Source organism: Astatotilapia calliptera, chromosome 5 (genome assembly GCF_900246225.1).
Source record: "Astatotilapia calliptera chromosome 5, fAstCal1.2, whole genome shotgun sequence".
Classification (NCBI taxonomy): Eukaryota; Metazoa; Chordata; class Actinopteri; order Cichliformes; family Cichlidae; genus Astatotilapia; species Astatotilapia calliptera.
Genome location: NC_039306.1, coordinates 12,452 through 37,113, shown reverse-complemented (window position 1 = coordinate 37,113; position 24,662 = coordinate 12,452). Strand labels below are relative to the sequence as shown.

At 43.2% G+C, this 24,662-nt stretch overlaps 3 protein-coding genes across 4 annotated transcripts; 2 read left to right on the top strand and 1 right to left on the bottom strand.

Moving 5' to 3' along the window:
- Positions 1-1,633: 1,633 nt before the first annotated feature.
- LOC113021774 (butyrophilin subfamily 2 member A2-like) lies at positions 1,634-8,035 on the top strand. Its single transcript, XM_026166489.1, has 5 exons — positions 1,634-1,927; positions 3,459-3,791; positions 3,880-4,158; positions 5,090-5,221; positions 6,696-8,035. Exons 1-4 carry the CDS (start codon positions 1,852-1,854, stop codon positions 5,206-5,208), a joined length of 807 nt encoding a protein of 268 aa, XP_026022274.1. The 5' UTR covers positions 1,634-1,851; the 3' UTR covers positions 5,209-5,221; positions 6,696-8,035.
- Positions 8,036-9,753: 1,718 nt separating this feature from the next.
- Positions 9,754-12,908, top strand: LOC113021776 (butyrophilin subfamily 2 member A2-like). Its single transcript, XM_026166490.1, has 4 exons — positions 9,754-10,033; positions 11,565-11,897; positions 12,428-12,706; positions 12,781-12,908. Exons 1-4 carry the CDS (start codon positions 9,958-9,960, stop codon positions 12,783-12,785), a joined length of 693 nt encoding a protein of 230 aa, XP_026022275.1. The 5' UTR covers positions 9,754-9,957; the 3' UTR covers positions 12,786-12,908.
- Positions 12,909-17,230: 4,322 nt separating this feature from the next.
- On the bottom strand, positions 17,231-21,884 carry LOC113021772 (CD276 antigen homolog). Of its 2 annotated transcripts, XM_026166486.1 has the most exons (6): positions 21,511-21,884; positions 19,945-20,283; positions 19,735-19,770; positions 18,655-18,939; positions 18,423-18,545; positions 17,231-18,001 (listed from the first exon to the last, which is right to left on the bottom strand). In XM_026166486.1, the coding sequence occupies exons 1-6, from the start codon at positions 21,575-21,577 to the stop codon at positions 17,913-17,915; spliced, it is 939 nt and encodes a 312-aa protein (XP_026022271.1). In that variant the 5' UTR covers positions 21,578-21,884; the 3' UTR covers positions 17,231-17,912. The 2 variants fall into 2 exon arrangements, with proteins under 2 accessions (XP_026022271.1, XP_026022272.1); XM_026166487.1 differs by lacking the exon at positions 19,735-19,770 and having other exon boundaries at positions 17,232-18,001.
- Positions 21,885-24,662: the final 2,778 nt, after the last annotated feature.

Genomic DNA, 24,662 nt, shown 5'->3' with positions numbered 1-24,662 from the left:
CCTGCAGTCAGCTGTAAAACATCTCAACTCTACATCACAGGCTGACTAAATGTTGCTTTGTTCGCTTTATTTAGAGTTTGATTTTACTCAGACTTCTGCACATCACTCAGTGAATTTATGAATATTAAATGCAGTGCTTTTCTGGCGCCCTCTAGTGTCCAAAACTCCAGCATGCAGCAAACAGCAATGAGCTAATGAATTAAATGCAGCCTTTACTGGTCCATTAGAAAGACTTGAAGTCTCCTTCTCTCTGTGAGTTGTGCTGGCCTGTGTCCTGCGGTCCTCCTTGCAGGCTGTCCTATCCCTTCACCTGGCTCTCTGGTTTGGGGTGGGTGCCTCTTTCTTCCAGGATTGTTGGGGGTCCGGGAGTCTGGGGCTCGGGTATCCTGCGCCTTTGGGGGTGGGCCTTGGCACCTGGGTTGTGCTGGCTGGTGCCCTACCTGGCCTTCGGGTCTGTTCACTGTCCCTTGGTGTCTGCGGTGTTCGAGGCCCTTCTCTCTGGGTGCCCTTACTACGTCTGTGGGGTGGGGATGTGCTTGTTGGCTTATACTTGATCTCTGTGGTGACTTTAGACACTGGTTCAGACTTTCATTGTTTCTCAGAAAAAACAGAGACATCTGGTCTTCTTGGCTTTGTGGTCTTTGCTATTGGTCACGACCAATCTGGGGCTTCTGGGCTTTATGGTGTTTGTGTTCCAGTGATTTGGGCGAGCTTGATCGGGGTGGAGTTGTTCATGCAGGACAAGTTACCACACTACCAGGTGTTACACCAGTGTACTGTATAAAGAGCTAAGAGAAAAAAAATGGAGAGGTGGCGAATGATGCTTTAAAATAACATTGATTGTCAGACGCCCCAACCTATTACTGTCATGTGAGCCGAGCGCTGCTCACTCTTAAATTCTTTTCTGCATCCCCCCCCCCCCCCCCACACACACACACAAAAGAATAAAGTACTATAAATGAAATGTGTATTTTTATTCTTTCCACCTTCTTACATTTTTTTTGCCTTAGTGTGGGAGACACGTGGAGCTTGAGTTCTTCATTACCTCAAAATCATCCTTGATTTTATTCAGCTGAGTTTAAATAATGACTTTGATAATGACAGCGTCGGGCTGCTGTCTGAATGTAACAGTAACAGAATCATGTTTCAGCAGCTTTCATTCAGCCGTCCACATGTTGGTCAGATATTTAAGATATTTGTGGTTTTTGTTTGTGGTTTTGGAAGGATGAGGACTGGAGGTGGACTCTGATCAGAACCTGTACAGGTATAAATCTTCTCTGGACTCATGCCTTCTGTGTTTATTGGGCGGCGCCCTGCATTAATTCTTGCAACGAGCCTGCGCATGTTTAAACGTGACATGCCCACAGTGAACTAGGAAATGTGATGCTGTTTTGTTTCAGTGAACTGCACTTCTCTGGAAACAGGCGGTTTTTGCATGTTCCTCTGTCATCCAACCAGCTCGACCGACGGACAGGATGTAACAGCTGTAACGTGATGCATGCATGAAAAATGTGAAGTAATGAAAGGTTGACTCCATGTGTGACGATGGTCTGCACTGCATAGATTTTTCTCTCCAGTCTGTTAAGGCAGAGTTTCTCTCACACACACACACACACACACACACACACACACACACACACACACATACACACACACACACACACACACACCAGGGAAGACCTGCTCACATTCCTGCTCCAGCCTGAGTCACACCGGACTCAACGACTCGTGAGCTCCTGGGATCTTTTTGGATTTCATTTTTTGGGGATTTACAGGAAGTGCTCACTCACTTTTAGAGATTTAAGCTGCTGCTGTTTGGATCGCAGGGAGGAACAGACTTTATTCAGCAACATGTTTTTATCGGAGCTTTTATCTCTGAGCCTCTTCCCTCTGACGGTGTCTGCGGTAACAGCAGGACATGAAAACGGTAAGAAATCATCAGTAGCTGTGATCACAGCGTCTCCCTGAGAGTTTGCTCCGACCTCCTTTTAAGTGAACAAACTCAGAGCTTCACAGCAACTGTTCAAACTCACCTGCAGTCAAAGACACAAGCCTTCCTGCCTTTTTGTTACGGTGTAAATATTAATTAAAACATTATATTTATAGTCACATATAATAAATGCTCACTTCAGAGAGAAGGGAAGAATGAGTCTTAGTCTAAGTTTGTCTGTTTTATATTCCACTTTTAAAATTCAATTTTATTTAATTCAATAAAAGGTCAGATGAACAGGATCAAATTTTGGGATTTACTTACCTGAATAATTGCATTAAAACATCCAGTGAGCTGCAGTTGTCTGGGTGCCTTCATGATGTCAGAGAAGAATGGCGAGGAAGGCAACTCTAATAACCTCTCGTTACAACTAAAGTGGGCAGAAGAGCATCTCTGAACACACTTTGGACCTTGTAGATGGTCTGCAGCAGCAGAGGAGCACACTGGGCCCGCTGTCAGCAAAGAACAGGAAACTGAGGCTAAACTGAGCAAACAGCAGAATAGAAAAACGTTGCCTGGTGTGATGAGACTTTATTTCTGCTGCCATGTTTAGATGGCAGGTCAGAATATGGCGTAAATAAAAGAAAGCATGGCTCCATCCTTCCTGGTATCGTTCCAGCTGCTGGTGGTGTGGGTCTCTGTACCAGCGTCATTACAACTCCACGCTGCCTACCTGAGTTTTGTTGCTGACCGTGTTTATCGATGAATGACTACAGTGCACCATCTCCTGATGGCTGCTTGAACAGGACAGCACTTAAGGCTTAAAGAAGCTTAAACCATCTCCAACTGGTTTCTCGAACATGACGATAAGATCAGTGTACTCGAATGACCTCCACAGTCACCAGATCTCAGTCCAGCAGAGCACCTTTGGGCTGTGGTATAATAGGAGATTCACATCACGTAAGAAAAGCTGACAAAGCTGCAGCAGCTGTGTGATGCTAACACGTCAACATGGACCAGAACCTCTGAGAAGTTAGCTTGTTGACTCTGCACCATTAACAGCTCTGAAGGTAAAGACGGTCCAACTGAATAAGAGCAAGGTTTCCCTGATAAAGCTGCTGTAGGAGGCATGCATGCTTTGTGGATTGCTAATGTTTGGTTTCTATGTTTGGTTGTGGGGTGTGTGCTCCACAGGTAAAGGTGATCACACTCGCCTGTTCACTTCACCTGGGGTTGGACGAACATGAAGTGAGCACAGGAGGAGTCTGTGTGCTTGATGGTTTTCCTGTCCTGGTGTTTGGCATGTTTGAAATAAACAGGAGTGCATCCAGTTTATTTTTCATCTCATGCTAACTTCCTTAAATGATTTGGTCATGTGACTCAAATGCTGAATAAAACTGTTTTCTAACTCGGTTATAAACTGTTGTTGCAGTTGAGATGACGTGTTTACGAGCTATTTATTTTAGATTTAGCTCTGAATTATTCATGTTTTGTTCTCATGCGGTTTAAACTGTGATTCATTCTTTAGGAACTGTCGTGGTGGTGGCATCTGAAGGAAGTTACATCATCTTGCCGTGCTCGCTCAGCTCCCAGGAGAGCCTCGAACGAACGCGCTTTGATTGGAGGAAAAGCGACGACAGGGAGGTGTTTGTGTACGACGCTGGACTTCATTACAACAACGGCCTGCGAGGTCAAGACGAGCACTTCAGAGGACGCGTGTCACACTTTTCAGACCAGCTGAAGTTTGGTAACGCCTCCATCATCATCAGAAACACCAAGGTGGCCGACAGTGGAGGCTACACCTGTGATTTTCCATTTCATCAGCCGGACAGAGAAACATTTAACGTCACCCTGGTTGTTGGTGAGTCTTTCATTTCTGCAATCATCCTAAGAAGTTATTCCAACCTGAAACAGTATGGAGTGTCCACTTTCTCCTGCTGTGTTCACAGGTGCAGCTCCGAAGCAGTTTGTTGGGATCCTGAACATCAGCGAGGTCAGGGTGCAGCTGAAGTGTGAGGTCAGAGGTGCTTCTCCAAAGCTGAGAGTAGAGTGGAGGGACAGCGATGGGAACATCCTTCCTGCTGAGGAGCCACAGGTGTCACACAGAGACGGCCGCTATGACATCACCCTCCTCACCACGGTGACCAGGACAAACACAAACCACTTCCTCTGTGCAGCCACGCAGGAGGAGCTCAGCCACCGAGCTGCTGACGAGATCTTTGTTCCAGGTTTGATTCCCGCTCATCATGTTTCCATCTGTGATGCTGATGTTTGTATGTTTTAAACAATGCTGTGAAAAAGTATTTATCTTCCTTCCTGATTTCATTGTTTTTTGCATATTTGTCACATTTACATGTTTCAGATCATCAAACAAATATAAATAACAAAGTAATACAAAAGGCAGTTTTTAGATTATTTATCCAAACACAGACACACACTGTGATTAGGCAAATCTTTTGGAAAGCTGAGTTTAATTTTCCTATTTTAAGCATTAATGCTGCCAGAGCTGAAAACCAGAAATGAATAAAAAAAGACAAAAAACTTTTCTGAAAAAGTGAATTAGACCAAAATCTGACAAAGCAGCGCATCATGAAAGAGAAGCTGAGACAAGTCAGTGACATCTATCGGTGATGTTTGGGTACAAACTCGTGTTTAAGGCTTTATGGTTCACACAGAGAGTCATTATCTACAAACAGACAGGAGTTGGAAAAGTGGTGAAGCAGGAGTCGCCGACCTTCCAAAGTTACTCTGAGAGCACATCGGTGGCTCATCCAGGAGGTCAGTAAAGAACCCAGAACAACAGGCAGCACTTGTGTCAGTTTAGGAGAACAGACCAGAAAATCCTCCACACTGGTGTGACGCACTGTTCATCAGTTATCACAGACGCCTGAGCGCTGCAGAGGGAAATACAAGCACCTGTTTTCACACAGGTTAAAGGTCAGGGTAGGACGTTTTTGTTCCTTTAATAAATAAAAACATCACTTAAAAAATCTTATTTTCTGTTTACTCGGCTTATAAATAAAACATCAGGAAGGAAAAAAAACGTTTTCACAGACGTGTTTGTATTTTTTCATTGATCACAGACGCTGATCTTATTTCTGTGGGTTGAAACTAAACCTGACCTTTAGTGTAACAGCTGGATTGTGTCGTGTGTTTCAGCCCAGCTGTTTGAGTCCTGCCGTGGAGACACCGTGCTCATAGTTTCATTTGTTTCTGGGATTCTTTCTGCGCTCGTCGTTTTGTCTCTCTGTGTGTGTTTCATCTACACTACAGCGTAACTCGCCTTTAAAGGTAAGTTTGAACATATTCACACCTGTGGACCTCGTCAAGAATGATGCAGTAACAAATAATAGAGACATGAATGAATAAATGACCAGAGAAAGAAAAGCTGACCTCAAGCTGTCAAACAAAAGTCACATTGAGTTTGTTTATTTTGTTTTTTAATGTCCAAAAGTATCAGATGAGGGAACGGTGAGGGAACGGTTAGGGAATGGTTAGGGAACGGTGAGGGAACAGTGAGGGAACGGTTAGCGAACAGTGAGGGAACGGTGAGGGAACAGTGAGGGAACGGTTAGGGAATGGTTAGGGAACGGTGAGGGAACAGTGAGGGAACAGTGAGGGAACGGCGAGGGAACGGTTAGGGAACAGTGAGGGAACGGTGAGGGAACGGTTAGGGAACAGTGAGGGAACAGTGAGGGAATGGTGAGGGAACAGTGAGGGAACGGTTAGGGAATGGTTAGGGAATGGTGAGGGAACAGTGAGGGAACAGTGAGGGAACGGTGAGGGAACGGTTAGGGAACAGTGAGGGAACAGTGAGGGAATGGTTAGCGAACAGTGAGGGAACGGTGAGGGAACGGTGAGGGAACGGTTAGGGAACAGTGAGGGAACGGTGAGGGAACGGTTAGGGAACAGTGAGGGAACAGTGAGGGAACGGTTAGGGAATGGTTAGGGAACGGTGAGGGAACAGTGAGGGAACGGTTAGGGAATGGTTAGGGAACGGTGAGGGAACGGTTAGGGAATGGTTAGGGAACGGTGAGGGAACAGTGAGGGAATGGTTAGGGAATGGTTAGGGAACGGTGAGGGAACAGTGAGGGAACGGTTAGGGAATGGTTAGGGAACGGTGAGGGAACAGTGAGGGAACGGTTAGCGAACAGTGAGGGAACGGTGAGGGAACAGTGAGGGAACGGTTAGGGAATGGTTAGGGAACGGTGAGGGAACAGTGAGGGAACAGTGAGGGAACGGTTAGGGAACAGTGAGGGAACGGTGAGGGAACGGTTAGGGAACAGTGAGGGAACAGTGAGGGAACGGTTAGCGAACAGTGAGGGAACGGTGAGGGAACAGTGAGGGAATGGTTAGAGAATGGTTAGGGAACGGTGAGGGAACAGTGAGGGAACAGTGAGGGAACGGTTAGGGAACAGTGAGGGAACGGTGAGGGAACGGTTAGGGAACAGTGAGGGAACAGTGACGGAACGGTTAGCAAACAGTGAGGGAACGGTTAGGGAATGGTTAGGGAATGGTTAGGGAACGGTGAGGGAACGGTTAGGGAACAGTGAGGGAACGGTGAGGGAATGGTGTGCAGAGTTCCTGTTTGAAGTACAGATGTATTCATAATAACATGTTTTTATTCTGACCAACAGAATTTATTGTGTTTTGTTGTTTTAACAAAATAAAAATTCTCATCTTCACAGGACCAACATTCTTCATGTGTATGTGTGATTTTAAAAGCAGACTTTATGTAATAAGTACTTTTATTTCCTGTTTGCAGCTTCTCAGTGAAACCAGAGACACGATGTTTCTGTGAGGCTGATTTACAGCAGACTCCAGGCTCCAGAACAAAGTTACTGAGGAAAACAGATTCATACCTCAGTGAACTGAAATCCTGCGTTTCCTTTGTCTTTATGTTGATGCAGCTTATTACAGGGAAGGAAATACTCTTGCTTTAATTTATGCCATCTTTTTTAATTGCATTGAGAAGCAGTGCTTTCTATGATGATCATGAAATGTGAAAACAGACACTGCATTTGACATGTTGTTATCAGGAAGTGAACTGTGAAGCAGGCGAAAGTGCAGCTGGTTTTAATTCTGTTCGGTCCTGTTACAGGACGTCTGTGAATGTTTTTAGTGTTTGTGCTCCCAGAACTACTGCTCTCATTATTATTATTATTGTATGTTTCATGTCTGCAGACAGACGGTCTCGGTCATTAGTCACACAGAAGATCGTTTCACAGGTCGTCCCATCTCAAATCAAAGACACAAACAAACAAACAATTTGAAAACATGAACGTTGTGCTGTTTATAGACGTGTCTGGGTCTATGTTGACTGCCTTTTTAAAATTCTGTCACTATAAAAACTGTTCAAGATCCTTTAAATTTAATATCTGATGCAACGACTGGAGCCCCACTCCTAAAGATCCATATTCACAGAGCCATGTTTACAAATGTGCACATATACAGTAACTAACTGTGGCTGTGTGCAAAATGTACCTCTGCTGTGTAATGTACAATCTTCTTTTCAAAACACGTTTTAGAGGCTTCCTCCTCATCATCATCATTGCCCCTCCCACCTCCCATCCTCTGCCCAGTGTTTTCCTGATGAAGGCAACAAGCAGAAACATGTCGATTGAGTAATTCAGTCGTTCTTGTTCCCACGATGCTGCTCGAGCTTCACCTTCTTTAGGCTATCGCTCTTCTCCATGCACCTTGAGTACAAGTGAAGTTGTGCCAGAGATCTTTGTGTTGCCACGGATGTCGTCCTGATCACATCAGCTCCAGTTTTATGTTTTTACAGAGAAACAGACGCTCAGAGCTCCACACGCAAGCTTGATGTGGTCCAAGGATGAGCGAAGTCCCTGTTTTTTACTGTTATTTAGTCTGTGCTGATACTTTCGCTTCCACTCTGTGGAGGCTTGATGCTCAGGACTTTTAAACATTAGTTTTCTCCTTTTTGTTGGTGAAATGAATGAATGAACTTTCTTGTGGGACAACTAGTGCCTTCATGCTCATGAAAAAACATGAAACATTGTCTCAACTTAAAAATAAAACCTTTTCCAAACTCTGTCTTTTCGTTTTTACAGTTAGTTTTCATTCTTGATGTTTCTGTTAGAACAAAGAGCTGTGTCAGCTTTTTTAGCGTCTGTTCTTAAATGCTGAATATTATTCCATCTTTCATCCTGCAGTCAGCTGTAAAACATCTCAACTCTACATCACAGGCTGACTAAATGTTGCTTTGTTCGCTTTATTTAGAGTTTGATTTTACTCAGACTTCTGCACATCACTCAGTGAATTTATGAATATTAAATGCAGTGCTTTTCTGGCGCCCTCTAGTGTCCAAAACTCCAGCATGCAGCAAACAGCAATGAGCTAATGAATTAAATGCAGCCTTTACTGGTCCATTAGAAAGACTTGAAGTCTCCTTCTCTCTGTGAGTTGTGCTGGCCTGTGTCCTGCGGTCCTCCTTGCAGGCTGTCCTATCCCTTCACCTGGCTCTCTGGTTTGGGGTGGGTGCCTCTTTCTTCCAGGATTGTTGGGGGTCCGGGAGTCTGGGGCTCGGGTATCCTGCGCCTTTGGGGGTGGGCCTTGGCACCTGGGTTGTGCTGGCTGGTGCCCTACCTGGCCTTCGGGTCTGTTCACTGTCCCTTGGTGTCTGCGGTGTTCGAGGCCCTTCTCTCTGGGTGCCCTTACTACGTCTGTGGGGTGGGGATGTGCTTGTTGGCTTATACTTGATCTCTGTGGTGACTTTAGACACTGGTGCAGACTTTCATTGTTTCTCAGAAAAAACAGAGACATCTGGTCTTCTTGGCTTTGTGGTCTTTGCTATTGGTCACGACCAATCTGGGGCTTCTGGGCTTTATGGTGTTTGTGTTCCAGTGATTTGGGCGAGCTTGATCGGGGTGGAGTTGTTCATGCAGGACAAGTTACCACACTACCAGGTGTTACACCAGTGTACTGTATAAAGAGCTAAGAGAAAAAAAATGGAGAGGTGGCGAATGATGCTTTAAAATAACATTGATTGTCAGACGCCCCAACCTATTACTGTCATGTGAGCCGAGCGCTGCTCACTCTTAAATTCTTTTCTGCATCCCCCCCCCCCCCCCCCCCACACACACACACAAAAGAATAAAGTACTATAAATGAAATGTGTATTTTTATTCTTTCCACCTTCTTACATTTTTTTTGCCTTAGTGTGGGAGACACGTGGAGCTTGAGTTCTTCATTACCTCAAAATCATCCTTGATTTTATTCAGCTGAGTTTAAATAATGACTTTGATAATGACAGCGTCGGGCTGCTGTCTGAATGTAACAGTAACAGAATCATGTTTCAGCAGCTTTCATTCAGCCGTCCACATGTTGGTCAGATATTTAAGATATTTGTGGTTTTTGTTTGTGGTTTTGGAAGGATGAGGACTGGAGGTGGACTCTGATCAGAACCTGTACAGGTATAAATCTTCTCTGGACTCATGCCTTCTGTGTTTATTGGGCGGCGCCCTGCATTAATTCTTGCAACGGGCCTGCGCATGTTTAAACGTGACATGCCCACAGTGAACTAGGAAATGTGATGCTGTTTTGTTTCAGTGAACTGCACTTCTCTGGAAACAGGCGGTTTTTGCATGTTCCTCTGTCATCCAACCAGCTCGACCGACGGACAGGATGTAACAGCTGTAACGTGATGCATGCATGAAAAATGTGAAGTAATGAAAGGTTGACTCCATGTGTGACGATGGTCTGCACTGCATAGATTTTTCTCTCCAGTCTGTTAAGGCAGAGTTTCTCTCACACACACACACACACACACACACACACACACACACACACACACACACACACACACACACACACACACACACACCAGGGAAGACCTGCTCACATTCCTGCTCCAGCCTGAGTCACACTGGACTCAACGACTCGTGAGCTCCTGGGATCTTTTTGGATTTCATTTTTTGGGGATTTACAGGAAGTGCTCACTCACTTTTAGAGATTTAAGCTGCTGCTGTTTGGATCGCAGGGAGGAACAGACTTTATTCAGCAACATGTTTTTATCGGAGCTTTTATCTCTGAGCCTCTTCCCTCTGATGGTGTCTGCGGTAACAGCAGGACATGAAAACGGTAAGAAATCATCAGTAGCTGTGATCACAGCGTCTCCCTGAGAGTTTGCTCCGACCTCCTTTTAAGTGAACAAACTCAGAGCTTCACAGCAACTGTTCAAACTCACCTGCAGTCAAAGACACAAGCCTTCCTGCCTTTTTGTTACGGTGTAAATATTAATTAAAACATTATATTTATAGTCACATATAATAAATGCTCACTTCAGAGAGAAGGGAAGAATGAGTCTTAGTCTAAGTTTGTCTGTTTTATATTCCACTTTTAAAATTCAATTTTATTTAATTCAATAAAAGGTCAGATGAACAGGATCAAATTTTGGGATTTACTTACCTGAATAATTGCATTAAAACATCCAGTGAGCTGCAGTTGTCTGGGTGCCTTCATGATGTCAGAGAAGAATGGCGAGGAAGGCAACTCTAATAACCTCTCGTTACAACTAAAGTGGGCAGAAGAGCATCTCTGAACACACTTTGGACCTTGTAGATGGTCTGCAGCAGCAGAGGAGCACACTGGGCCCGCTGTCAGCAAAGAACAGGAAACTGAGGCTAAACTGAGCAAACAGCAGAATAGAAAAACGTTGCCTGGTGTGATGAGACTTTATTTCTGCTGCCATGTTTAGATGGCAGGTCAGAATATGGCGTAAATAAAAGAAAGCATGGCTCCATCCTTCCTGGTATCGTTCCAGCTGCTGGTGGTGTGGGTCTCTGTACCAGCGTCATTACAACTCCACGCTGCCTACCTGAGTTTTGTTGCTGACCGTGTTTATCGATGAATGACTACAGTGCACCATCTCCTGATGGCTGCTTGAACAGGACAGCACTTAAGGCTTAAAGAAGCTTAAACCATCTCCAACTGGTTTCTCGAACATGACGATAAGATCAGTGTACTCGAATGACCTCCACAGTCACCAGATCTCAGTCCAGCAGAGCACCTTTGGGCTGTGGTATAATAGGAGATTCACATCACGTAAGAAAAGCTGACAAAGCTGCAGCAGCTGTGTGATGCTAACACGTCAACATGGACCAGAACCTCTGAGAAGTTAGCTTGTTGACTCTGCACCATTAACAGCTCTGAAGGTAAAGACGGTCCAACTGAATAAGAGCAAGGTTTCCCTGATAAAGCTGCTGTAGGAGGCATGCATGCTTTGTGGATTGCTAATGTTTGGTTTCTATGTTTGGTTGTGGGGTGTGTGCTCCACAGGTAAAGGTGATCACACTCGCCTGTTCACTTCACCTGGGGTTGGACGAACATGAAGTGAGCACAGGAGGAGTCTGTGTGCTTGATGGTTTTCCTGTCCTGGTGTTTGGCATGTTTGAAATAAACAGGAGTGCATCCAGTTTATTTTTCATCTCATGCTAACTTCCTTAAATGATTTGGTCATGTGACTCAAATGCTGAATAAAACTGTTTTCTAACTCGGTTATAAACTGTTGTTGCAGTTGAGATGACGTGTTTACGAGCTATTTATTTTAGATTTAGCTCTGAATTATTCATGTTTTGTTCTCATGCGGTTTAAACTGTGATTCATTCTTTAGGAACCGTCATGGTGGTGGTATCTGAAGGAAGTTACATCATCTTGCCGTGCTCGCTCAGCTCCCAGGAGAGCCTCGTACGAACGCGCTTTGATTGGAGGAAAAGCGACGACAGGGAGGTGTTTGTGTACGACGCTGGACTTCATTACAACAACGGCCTGCGAGGTCAAGACGAGCACTTCAGAGGACGCGTGTCACACTTTTCAGACCAGCTGAAGTTTGGTAACGCCTCCATCATCCTCAGAAACACCACGGTGGCCGACAGTGGAGGCTACACCTGTGATTTTCCATTTCATCAGCCGGACAGAGAAACATTTAACGTCACCCTGGTTGTTGGTGAGTCTTTCATTTCTGAAAACAAACCAAAGACCAAGTGTAACAAGCGAAGCACACGTGAACTTTTATAACAGACAAGAGGTGAAATATTCCTTTTTTACCACAATACTGATATAAAAACTTTATACTGATTTGATATCAGTAATATTTGGTGTTTTCTGCTGTTAATGACAAAAGAAATCAAGTGTATCGATCATGCTCCACACTCTTAGTGCTGTTAGTGTTGGCTCAAACAACCCTTTGTGGGGAAAGTGACCGCAGATATTTCTCTCCTGATGCCTCTGCTTGTTCTCGGGATAAGAACAGGGTGTGTTCAGACAGGCTGGCTGGTAGGAAAATAAATCAGCAGAAACAAATCTTATTCTACATTCCTCAGATTCAACAGTCCTGTGTCCTGTGTCCTGTAACCCACTTCAGACGTGTCATGAAGCAGGAACAACAACAACGCAGAACTTTTCCCTGTTTCACTGAAGTCAGTTTTAAGCTGATTTGCTTGTTGTGACTCGTGTTTCCTGCTGCTGTGTTCACAGGTGCAGCTCCGAAGCCGTTTGTTGGGATCCTGAACATCAGCGAGGTCGGGGTGCAGCTGAAGTGTGAGGTCAGAGGTGCTTCTCCAAAGCCTAAAGTTGAGTGGAGGGACAGCGATGGGAACATCCTTCCTGCTGAGGAGCCACAGGTGTCACGCACAGGAGAGCGCTATGACATCACCCTCCTCACCACGGTGACCAGGACAAACAGCAGCCTCTTCCACTGTGTAGCCACGCAGGAGGAGCTCAGCCACCGAGCTGCTGACGAGATCTTTGTTCCAGGTTTGATTCCCGCTCATCATGTTTCAGTCTGTGAATGATGCTGTTTCCATGAATGTGCTTTTCGTTGATCACAGACTAAATTGTGGATGTCATGGAGACTCGTGTTGACAGCAGGCTGGTGTCGTGTGTTTCAGACCAGCTGTTTGAGTCGTGCGGTGGAGACATCGTGCTCATAGTTTCATTTGTTTGTGGAATTCTCTCTGCGGTCGTGCTGATAGCTGTGTACGTGTGTTTCCTCTACTTTACCGTCTAATCGTCCATGAAGGTGCGTTTGAAAGATGGATTATATCAACATGTCTGTAATCTGCAGACACGACTGTACCGCGGATATTAATTTTTGTTTTATTATCTTATTCACAGCTCCTTTTTTATTGGGTCTTTTATTCTGTCTGTGTGTGTGTGTGTGTGTGTGTGTGTGTGTGTGTGTGTGTGTGTGTGTGTGTGTGAGTGATGTTGCCTTAAATATAATTTATTTGTCATGAGGAACTTTCACTGAGCATATTCACATCAGTTTGTGTGTTGTGTGTTTGATTGTTCTGGAAGGTAAAGCAGGAACTTGATGTGTTCAGGTTCAGGTTGATTGTCTGCAGTTTCACACGTTGATGTTTTGTACGTTTTTATCCGTGAACCCAGGAAAAATAGGAGTTGCTACAGAAACAAAGCAAAGTTATGTGAATGATTAAATGACCAAAGAAAGAAAAATATTTATGTTAAGCTCGAGCTCTTTTTGCAAAATCACATTTTTGGTTTATTTGTTGTTGTTTTAATGACCAAAATGAAAAGTATCAGATTCGGGAAGTTTGCATCGTGCCGTGATGTGTTTAAAACAGGGATGATGGGGACAGGAGGTTAACTGGTGTGAGTGTGAGTGGTTGTCTGTGTCTGTGTTGGCCCTGTGACAGACTGCTGATCTGTTCTGGGTTAACCCCGCCTCTCGGCCTATGGATGCTGGGATAGACTCCACCCCCTGCGTCTCTGAGGAGGATGAGCAGAGGAGGAGGGATAGTTGTTTCTCCTGCTAACAGGTGATGTGTTTCTTTATTGAAACTTGGAGTCATGAACATATTATAGATGCAGAATAATAAGCTTCACAGCTGCTTCTGCTCACTGAGTTCATTGTTAACATTAAAATCTTTAGAGTTAAAGAGTTTCACTCACAGTCCAGTGGCTTTAAATGAGATGCTGATAACTCATCTTTTTGGGAGCTCCATTCATCACATGTATGTGTTGATGTAAAAGTTGCTTTTGTGTAATATTTACTTTGATCTCTTGTTTGCAGATTCTTGGAGAAACCAGAGTGATGATCCTTCTAAGGATCCTTGTAACGGTGACACCGAGCTGCCACATCAGACACTCAGAAGAAACTTACTGATTCTAAGTTCAGGACAACAGATTCATGCGTCAGTGAAATGAAATCTTTACTTTTACTCTTGTCTCATATTGAGTCAGCGTGAAGTAAATGCTGCTGTTTTATATTTATTTTAAAATGATGGCTCATGATGAAATGAATGTTTTTTTATTGTCACATGAAGCAGTGACTTCCATGATGATCATGACACATGAAACATGATCATGGCTGTTGTTACTGGGAAATGAACACTAAGCTGCAGTAACGTCCAGCTTTGCTCTGCACTTTAATGTTTGTGCTCTCACACTGTCATTACCTTATGAATGCTACGTCTTATATCTGCAGTCAGATAATGTTAACCATCATTACACAGCAGACTCTCGTGCTGTTTCATTTAATTAAGACAAATATGGCCATCATCTTTTATTCATTCTCTTATTTCTCTATGTGCAGATTTGAAATTTTGTATAAAATCTTTCCTTCTAATTTAAAGATTATTTGCTGCTGTTCAGAAACCTGAAGTAGAGTAGCAGGCCAGTGATGGAAGCATCCTTCCTAATGAGGAAGTTGTACTTTTGCTGAGCAAGTCTTGACTTATATGTGTATGTCTATCACTTGTATTCTTCTTTCTAAAGTCTTTAAAAGAAGACATTTTCTGTCCTTACACCTGACCGTTTACTTAAGCCACGTATGACTGACCCGTGAATCTTTCAAGCCTAAATTGTAACCGTGTGTGTGTATATGGGTACGTTTATCTCTGAGGTATAACACTTCTTTTTTAACTCCCAAAAGTCAAAAAATGTAACTACAAACAGTTCAGACAAAGGCATTTCTGTGTTTTTCACTGACTGATCAAAGAAAAACTAATGATGATCAAAAATGTAAAAATAAATAAATAAAATCTGAAGGTTTAAATAAATTGTTCTCTTTGTGTGTCTGCAGCTCAGACGCAGTCTCATACACTCAGCCCAAACTCCAGACTCAGATGATTTCCCTCGTTTTGTTTTCACTGATTCGTTTACAGTGCAGGGACTAACGTGTTGTTAAGTAAAGTGTTACAGTAACTACATTATTATTGTGGTAACGAGCACGGTAACTAGTTATTATGCCAAAATCAGGAACCCGTCAATCGTTACTGGGATTTAGAGTCGTTATAGGGCTTTGGAGTTGACGTAACGCCGCAATGCATTGTGGGAGCGCAGCACCATATTGGCAGGCCACGACTCAAAGATTCCCTCAAGATTCAAGACTCAAAACTCTTTATTTGTTGCATGCATAGTCATACAAGTACAACACGCAGTGAAATGTATCCTGACCTGCTCCTCGACTGTGCAAAAGAGGGAGAGAAGAACATTATGTGCATTAAGAATATATACATGGGGGGCATTATGTGCAGTAGTAGATTTGTATGCAGCAAGTACGTTAATTATGTGCAGTAAATGAATTAAATAAACATCAACACGTTTCAGAAACTGGAGCAACTCAAATTAATCCAGATATAATTAAGAATCAGACAAAAATTCTCTTGTTAAATGTCAGAGGTCCAAAACACATAATTAGTGTCTTCTCAGGTCCCTCAAGACTATCCAGAACAGAAGAGCAGGAAGTATGTGTGTACTACAGCTGTTTTTATAATCATACATCCAGTCAGTCGTTTCTGGACTTCACATATTTCAGTTCATGGTGTGATTGAGTTGTTATTTCTTTGTCAGGTTAATTGTAATGATTCTGGTTATAATTGTTCGTGCATGTTAAGATTATATGTCTCAGTACTTTGATACTATGTTGCTAAGATATTTAATATAAGATATTTAGCACTAAGTTAATAGCAGCGGCCATAATCCCCACAATAATAACATCCAGCTGTATTAGTTAAAGGACTGTTCGACTGTTTAGTTTAACTGCTGCTAGTTTTACCGTATTTGTGCCTTAATATGAGCAACTTGTAAGACACGTGTTAAAAAGCTTATCTATGGTCTACAGGGACCCCTTGTGGACATTGTGAGATATTGTTGTGTGGAGAAGATGGAGTTACTGTATTGTGATCATAGTTATCTGTGACACGTAAACGACAAGTTCAGTTATGGCTGCACCGCCTGGCAAGCACTTTGATGCAAACAACTCTTCTGTGGGAATTTATTAAAGACCAATAACCCAACTCCTGCACTGCTGCAGTCTTTCCCCAACCAGACCCTGGATCAACAGTCAGGTACGACACATGCTGCGTACTCGGTCTCTTGCATTTACATTTTTCCTTCAATTTTGCGTTTACGTGTGGACGGGATTTTTTTTTTTAAACAAAAATGGAAAATCTGTTTTCAAAAATACCCGTGTACGTGTGGACGTAGCCTAAGATGACTTTAGGAATTCTGTGTCGTCTCTTGTTGTTATCTGTAAATAATAATAAAAAAGGCACCTTCACATACTGTGTATATTTAGAATCCAGACTCTTCAATTTGTTTGCTAGAACATGCATCACATCCAGCTAAAACAAACTGTGACATACTTTGGCTGTAAAGATTTTGTGTTCACACATGATGACGACAAGCTCGTCTATTCGAGGCTGCAACACTGCAAGGCTGCCATCAGTTTATTAATAAGAATACAGTATGAGTATAATACAGAAAACTGATCACTCACATTTAGCATTCAGTCTTTAAAGCAGAATTTCCAGAGATAGATTTTCCCTTCAAGGGGGACAGGAATTTTCACAGAAATTGAAAAAGTGTATTAAACGGGGCAGGACCCAAAACAGAGCCTTGAGGTACACCGTGTTTAAGAGGGGCTATTTTGGAGTTATGGGGGCCCATATTGATGTGAAAAGACCTTCCTGACAAATAGGACTGAAACCACTGAAGGGCAGATCCTTTTAGGCCAGCATGAAATTCTAGCCGTGATAACAGGACGTCGTGGTCGACCTTGTCAAAAGCTGCTGACAGGTCCAACAATAGAGGCAAGGTTACCAAAAAAGTAGTCCCAGAACTCTTGGACCTAACTGTATGCTGTAGTTGTTTCACATGGTTTTTCCATATGAGACGACTACTTTCCACTTCTTTATTAAACAAGATTTAAAAAAAAAAAAGACATTTAAAATCTTTATTTTTTTATTAGAAATTAATTTACGAATGTAAAATGATTTCTATATTTATGGACAGTGATAATAAAGCTTCCCGGTGCTGAGCCAGAAAAAGATGCCAGAGTTTAAAGTTAAAAGTGTTTATTTAGAATACTTTAAAAAGTGTGATGCAAATTTTATAAAATCTGTGTCAAAATGCTTAATAAAATCATAAAATACACAAATATCCATCATTTTGAAAGCAGCTTGATTCTTAAATACATCAATACCAGTTTTAACAGCACAAACGTCATCACTGTGAAAGGCACAGCTGCTGATGACTCTGAATAAAAACAGATTTCAACCTGAGAAATGTTAAAAACAGATGTGAACACCTCCAATACAGACAGACGTTCCTCCAACAAGTCGACTCGACAGGAAGACAAAAGAAAAAGTCAATCTCATCAAGTTTAAATACAGTCAAAGGTTTGCAGGAAACTTTGGTTTGTTCTGACAACAACGTGAAGCTGAGTGATATTTGAAGAAGTCAAAGCAGCTTTTACCATCTGACATCTAAAAAGTAGAACCAGTTTGTGCAGGATCACCAGCACCTGCAGCAGGTTTTGGAATGAAACACTTACAGTTGACATAATCAATATGATCTCCTTGACTCATCACAGACTGCAGTGTGAAACATGGAGACACAACGAGACGGATTTAAAAAAATAATAATAATAATAAAAGGGATGAAAAAACAAAATATTAAAAAAGTAACGGTGACCCCCCCCCACCACACAAACACACTACAGCTGTGACGTTAAACAGTCTGTGAGTGAAGCGTCACCGTTACAAGCTTCCTTAGAAGGATCGTCTCTCTGGTTTCTCTGAGAAGCTGCAAAAGCAGAAAACGTGAGAACATGAAGGATGAGATTATAACATCATGTCTCTGCTTTACTCACAGATGGAGAGAAGCAGCAGTTTGTGGTAACTGTGGTACAAAAACATGTAGTCAGAATAAAATTATGATTTTAGGTTTGGTGGCATTATGTGAAGATGAACAGCTCCATGTTGACATGAACGTGCCTGAAACTATCAGAATAATCCTGCTGTGCACACTCTGACTTAGTGTGTACACCAGGATTATTAATTATTAATAATTATGAGTTTTTATTTTCCTGTTTAAAGCAAAGGATTCAAACATAAAATGTCAGGAATGTGAACTCGACACTGATCAAATCATCTGTTATATGGCTGTCTAACCTTACAGGTATATGAAATAAATCATAAATCATAAATCCATTATTCTGACTCACCTTTCTTGTGTTTTCTGATGCACTTTGCAGCTACAGATAGAGCCAGAGTTGCAGCGACTCCAGAAAACCACAAACCTATGAGCACACCGACTCCATAGCGGGACTTCACCTCAGACGTTTTCTCTGAAACACATGAAAGTTCATGCAGGACTGTAGCAGGACGCCACACACAGCACACTGGATACACACAAACATTAAACACAGTCTAAACAACGACACAATAAGATCTTACCACAGTAACGCACGTCGATCTGATCACGGGTCACATGGCCCATCTCCTCCTGCGTGGCTACGCAGTGGAAGAGGCTGCTGTTTGTCCTGGTCACCGTGGTGAGGAGGGTGATGTCATAGCGCTCTCCTGTGCGTGACACCTGTGGCTCCTCAGCAGGAAGGATGTTCCCATCGCTGTCCCTCCACTCTACTTTAGGCTTTGGAGAAGCACCTCTGACCTCACACTTCAGCAGCGCCTCGTCCTCGCTGATGTTCAGGATCCCAACAAACGGCTTCGGAGCTGCACCTGTGAACACAGCATGAAGCTGCAGTTACAGCACAAATGTGCTGTCATGCTCTCATGTCCTTCTCTTTCCTGATGGAGATGTCGACACATCGTGTGTGAGAGCAGAGAAATAACAACCTTTACTACATGTTACAGCAGAGTTTGGGAGGACTTTCATTTATCAGCACAAACAGGAAACGTCCTGAGTCCAGCTTCACAGAAGTAAAAATGATGTCATCATTATTGAGCTTTCAGACAGGTTGATTTGTTAGACTGTGACCCAGAGTGTGACCTTACAGACTGATCAGAGAAATCTGAAGGCTTGACTGAGAACATCACTGATTTCTACATCTGCGCTCTGTGTGCTACGACTCTGTGCCCCAGAGGGAACGTACCATTACTCACACATTTGGACACCAGCACAGGTTTGATCCCAGTCCACACAGCAGCCTCTACAAACTGCACATGTAGAGCTCAGTGACATCAGAGTCAGGCTCAGCACCGACTCCTCTGATGTACAGGGTGGGCCATTTCTATGGATACTCCGTAACAACATGGGAATGGTTGGTGATATTAAAGTCCTGTTTGTGGCACATTAGTATATGTGAGGGGCAAACTCCTCAAGATGGGCGGTGACCACGGTGGCCATTTGGAAGTCGGCCATCTTGGATACAACTTTTGTTTTTTCAATAGGAAGAGGGCCATGTGACACATCACACTTATTGGTAATGTCACAAGAAAAACAATGGTGTGCTTGGTTTCAACGTAACTTTATAACAGGTTACAGATGCACACATCAGTGACATCATCACTCACCTGGGATTTCTCCTGATCGATCTTTCAAGGTGAGTTCTGAAAGGCAAAAATTAAACATGTGTTTTTTCACACAGCATCATGAACTCATGATGGAGCTGATGTTTCTGCATCACCTTTGTGAGCATCTCTTGGTTCAGGTAACAAACTGATGAGGTGACAGCTTCCAGCAGAGTTATTAAAGGGTTTATTTTCACGATGCTTTCTACTCACCAACAACAAGTTTAATGCAGAACCTTTGTTCTGGCTGCAGATGTGGAAAATCACAGGTGTAGTCTCCACTGTCAGCCACCGTGGTGTTTCTGATGATGATGGAGGCGTTACCAAACTGCAGCTCTTGTGGGAAATGTGAGACCCGTCCTCTGAAGTGCTCGTCTTGACCTGGACGTCCATTATTGTAATGAAGGCCTCCATCATACATGAACACCTCCTGTTTATTTGGTGCTTTTTTCCTCCAATCAAAGAGCTTCTGTTCAAGGTCCTGATTGGTGCTGAGGGAGCAGGGTAAGATGACATCACTTTCTTCTGAGACAACCACTGTGACTCCTGGACCTGAAGAATGAAGCATGTTTGATTCAGTATGTTGAAATATGCAGTTCATAGTTTGACTGTAGCTCAGACTCAGTGTGTTCAGATATTTTACTTCACTTGTCTGTAGCTCAGGTCACTGATAAGTCCAACATACAATCTACTGTGATAGGATCAGCTCTATCGTCTTGATGCCTGCTCAGTCATCCAGGTAAGCAGATGGCAAAAGGTGGATTCTGTTCATCTGTAAGCAGCGTTTTCAGTGGGAGAACTGAACTGAAACTGAAAGCGCGTGAACAGGTGATCAGAATCAACCTTTTGGGATAAACTTTTGCCATCTGGTTGCTTCTGATAGAATACAGGTTTAAGGCATGTCCTCATTGCTTTAATACTTCTAAATAGAAGCTGTGCTGTGGGCAGAACTTTGTGCCATTAGAAACTGAATTTAAATAAGTTCAATTCAAATTACAAAGTTCTGCCCATCTATCATACTATGTTTCATGTAAATGTATAAAAACAACTTACTGTGAAATAACATTTTTCCTCACATTAACATTTATGTGTACCATCATTAATCCTCATAATCTTATCAATAATACTGATGTCTGTCAAAACACATTCCTGGAGACGTTACAGTCATTACAGCTTCTCTGCACTGCTTTAACACACTGTTAGAAACAGAAACCCCACTTTGTCAGTCACAGCACTATTTTAGTGTTAATTATAATCAATACAAAAAATTAGATTTGAGGCGACACAGAGGGGTGTTCAGGTAGAGGAGGTAGAGAGTGCTTTGCTTTAAATTTTGGGGGTTTCCATCAAAGAGGAGCTTCAATGATCAGAGAAGCTGCTGCTATTGTAAAAAAAAAAAAAAAAAAAAAAAAAAGACCCAGCAGAGACTTTATTTCCTCAGGGATACTGAAGAAGGTTCACCTGCTGCTGGAGCAGCTTCTGTCCAACAACTATCACTGAACTCCATCCTTATTCTATTGTATTCTACTGACCGTGTTTATCAGTCTAAACTAAACGCTGCTGACTGTACCAGAAAGCAACAGAATATTTCAAATGAGCTCCAAAAACTGCAGACAGAAGTTTTCTTTAAAGTACTTTTACTCCAAGTACTGTAAAGACCACCCAGATGTACTTAAAGTGAGCGATAAAAGGATCCAATTCCTGCATTCCTCATTTCTGCAGAAATTTAGAATATTTTCGCTCAGAGCTTTAAATATTTACTGTCATTAGTTTTCTTACACTTTTCATTTCCTATAACTGCAGATACAGTCAGGAGACAGATGCACAAAATCCTCACAGACTTCATTTCAGCAAACTGAAAAAAGCAACGGCAGACGGATCGGCCAAGAGCGGGGAGCTGCTCCGAGCGAAGACGAGAGGAGAGTTACAGAGCGCGAGCTGACCGGGCTTTATATACGGCGAAAAAAGCTCCCGACCGACAGAAATGTTCCCCGACCGACGACGGACCGCCTCTTTCCCCGGCCGACGACGGCCCACGGCCCGCCCCTTTCATGACCAACGATCTCCCCGACCGACCAGCTCCCTGTAGTGTTCCCAACTTAGTGACTTTGTCGCTATATTTAGCCAGTTTTCAGACCCCTTAGCGACTTTTTTTCTAAAAAGCGACTAGCGACAAATCTGGCGACTTTTTCTGGTGTTATTGGAGACTTATTTATGACGACTTTTTGACATGAAAGCGCGGATCGCTTTTACTCTCAACAAGCAGCGGTGCTGCCGTGGGCACCTCGCCCGTTCCAAAGCGCTCACGGGCGGAGGATAGTCCTCCCCCCGCTGCTATCAGGGCAGGAAGATGTTCACGCCTGTGCGTCTGAACTGCCAAATGAATCGCGCATGAGCGAAGCCGCTGCTCCGCACTGGACTGTGACGCAGTCAGTTCTTCTTTTACTCTTATGCTGTTTTGTGGGATTCAAGTTTAAAACTACTTTTAAACACACACACAAAGTAACTCCTCCAGGCGCCTATTTCGGGCCACTTTTGCCGGTCCAAGCCCGGGTAAAGGAGCAGGGTTGGAATTGGTGACATTAAAAAACAATAATTGCTAAAAAGAAATTTAATTTGTAGTTCTAAATAACTCTAAATGCATTAGGACATTTTTTACTCACTTTATGTCTCTTCCACGATGTTATTTTCTCTCTCCAACAACGTAGGTTACAATTATATTAGCATGACCAATTTATGACAAATTAGGCGATGACGTCATTTAGCGACTTCTAGCGACTTTTAGGACAGCCAATAGCGATTTTCCTTACTGAGGAGTTTGGCAACACTGGCTCCCCGCTGTAGACCGCAGTCGGTCGGTCTGCCGTTGCTTCTTTCAGTTTGTTGAAATGAAGTCTGTGAGGATGCAGCAGTCTGTCACTGAAGCAGCAACATCTACATGCATGGGGTGGGAGACTGTCCATCAGAGATGCTATTTTGGCCGGAGTCCTTCTGTCTCCCACCACCTGCACTGGGTCCAGGGTGCGTCCCAGAACAGAGCTGGCCTTCCTGATGAGTTTATCCAACCTCTTCCTCTCAGCTGTCGATAAATTGTGAGACTGTGAGTGTGAGAGCCCCCCGGCCTATTCAGCATGAGTAGAAACGAGGGGGGGGTACGTATGAAGAGTAAATGTTATGGGCGTTATACAACAGAATCATATGTATAGATTATAGTTTGAACTAACAATAAATCATGATGTTGACATGATGATGAATGTATATGAATCAAGAGTAATAACATGAAAGAAAAATGACTCCGTATGTGTCTGAAACTTAGGAGTTTTAGGGGAAGTTAGGCCGGCAGCAGAGTTGGGTGTGGTAAAAAGAGGAACTGTAGTGATTTGCCGAATCGATGCTGAAATATCGAGTCCTCCGATACCAGTAATTTATGTTCTAGAATCGATTCTCATATTAAAATATCAATATTTTAGTAATATAGGGCAAATTAGTTTATCATTAACAGGAACACAGTGGAAAGAAACTATAACATTCGGATTGTCTACATTGGAAGGAACTACTTCCTCTTCTGCCTTTCATAGTCATGTGAGAAATATATCTGCATAAATGTGTGGCAGCCTCTGGCGTGCGCACTCACAACAATGGCTGAGCGTAAACGGAGTCATGTGTGGACGTATTTTACCTCCAAAAACAGCCAAGACACGGTTTGCATATGTGGCGAGACGAGGATGGGATATAAAGTAATTACTCTTCACAGTTTTAAAGAATGACAACGCCACCCTGGGAATTTCACCCCAGAGAATACTGTAAGTAACACTAAATCACCGAAAAGGCACTTAAGTTCGCATATACTCAGTCCAGAGACGAGGTTCAATGATCAACAATTAACCAATTTATTAATAATATTTAAACACCATATAAAAGCACAATCATAAATATTCAAGTACAAATATGCTTAAAAAGGTATTCAGAGCTGAGGCTTACCAGTGGAGGGGCAGGGATGCCACACACAAACTAAAGAAAGAAACACACCAAGACACAAGTGCAACACACTATCACACACACACTCACACTAATAAACTAAAACAAGGCAGGTGTGTACACTCAAGGGATCCCACCACCAAGGCACCCTAGTCTCCTCCACGTCGGCACTCCGCATCTGAATAAAAGAAACAAAGAAAATTTTAATATATTACAACAAACTAATGTGTAGCACCGGGGGATAACCCAACTGCAGGACCACACTGGTGATCTACAGCTAGAAAAAGGGCCTCCCACCAGTGGTGTAACAAAAATCCAAACTACAAATCAAAAGCAATAAAACAACATACAATCTGGATAAAACTCTAAAATCTGGAGCAAACGGAATCGCCGTACTGCTCCAACTTGCCGTCCACACGACGACAAGTTAACAGTCAATCAATATGCACGCCAGCTGACTCCGATAACTGGCATGCATATGGCCGTTGTCCACGCCGACGTCCACTGTAAAAGCTGACAGCAGCGGGGAAAGAAATCTCACAACGGGAACAGACGATAAAAGCACAGCAAGGCAAAACAGCAGCACTTCAGTTCACGTAGCTTGGCGCAAAACTAAGGCCCACACTTCCAAATAAGCCGTGTCATAGAACGTAAGCAGAATAGCTCAGGAGGCTTCTATAGCTACGACCAGCCGCGATGGAGACTTCAGAGGAGTAACCCACAAACGATCTCTACCACACCGAGGAAGTCAGGTGACCAAAAAGGAGATCACAGGCAAGCGATGCAGAGACACTCAAATGGCCACTATTTATACCAGCGCCCCCTAATGGGCCAGGCTGAAAGTGGGTTGGACCGAGGGATAACATTCATCCTGCCACACATACATGTGGCAAGATAGTGAGGTGTTGTGGCAACACCACTAACATCGTAAAACACCTCAGAGTAAATCATAT

What these genes read in the sequence shown, in the direction of transcription:
- LOC113021774 (XM_026166489.1), top strand. Translation starts at nt 1,852, where the DNA reads ATGTTTTTATCGGAGCTTTTATCTCTGAGCCTCTTCCCTCTGACGGTG. An exon ending in TAACGTCACCCTGGTTGTTG is followed by an intron (nt 3,792 to 3,879) that starts GTGAGTCTTTCA and finishes CTGTGTTCACAG; the next exon opens with GTGCAGCTCCGAAGCAGTTT. An exon ending in TGACGAGATCTTTGTTCCAG is followed by an intron (nt 4,159 to 5,089) that starts GTTTGATTCCCG and finishes CGTGTGTTTCAG; the next exon opens with CCCAGCTGTTTGAGTCCTGC.
- LOC113021776 (XM_026166490.1), top strand. Translation starts at nt 9,958, where the DNA reads ATGTTTTTATCGGAGCTTTTATCTCTGAGCCTCTTCCCTCTGATGGTG. An exon ending in AACAGCAGGACATGAAAACG is followed by an intron (nt 10,034 to 11,564) that starts GTAAGAAATCAT and finishes TTCATTCTTTAG; the next exon opens with GAACCGTCATGGTGGTGGTA. An exon ending in TAACGTCACCCTGGTTGTTG is followed by an intron (nt 11,898 to 12,427) that starts GTGAGTCTTTCA and finishes CTGTGTTCACAG; the next exon opens with GTGCAGCTCCGAAGCCGTTT.
- LOC113021772 (XM_026166486.1), bottom strand. Translation starts at nt 21,577, where the DNA reads ATGAAGTCTGTGAGGATTTTGTGCATCTGTCTCCTGACTGTATCTGCA. An exon ending in CTGCATTAAACTTGTTGTTG is followed by an intron (nt 19,771 to 19,944) that starts GTGAGTAGAAAG and finishes TTTGCCTTTCAG; the next exon opens with AACTCACCTTGAAAGATCGA. An exon ending in TCGATCAGGAGAAATCCCAG is followed by an intron (nt 18,940 to 19,734) that starts GTGAGTGATGAT and finishes CTGTGTTCACAG; the next exon opens with GTGCAGCTCCGAAGCCGTTT.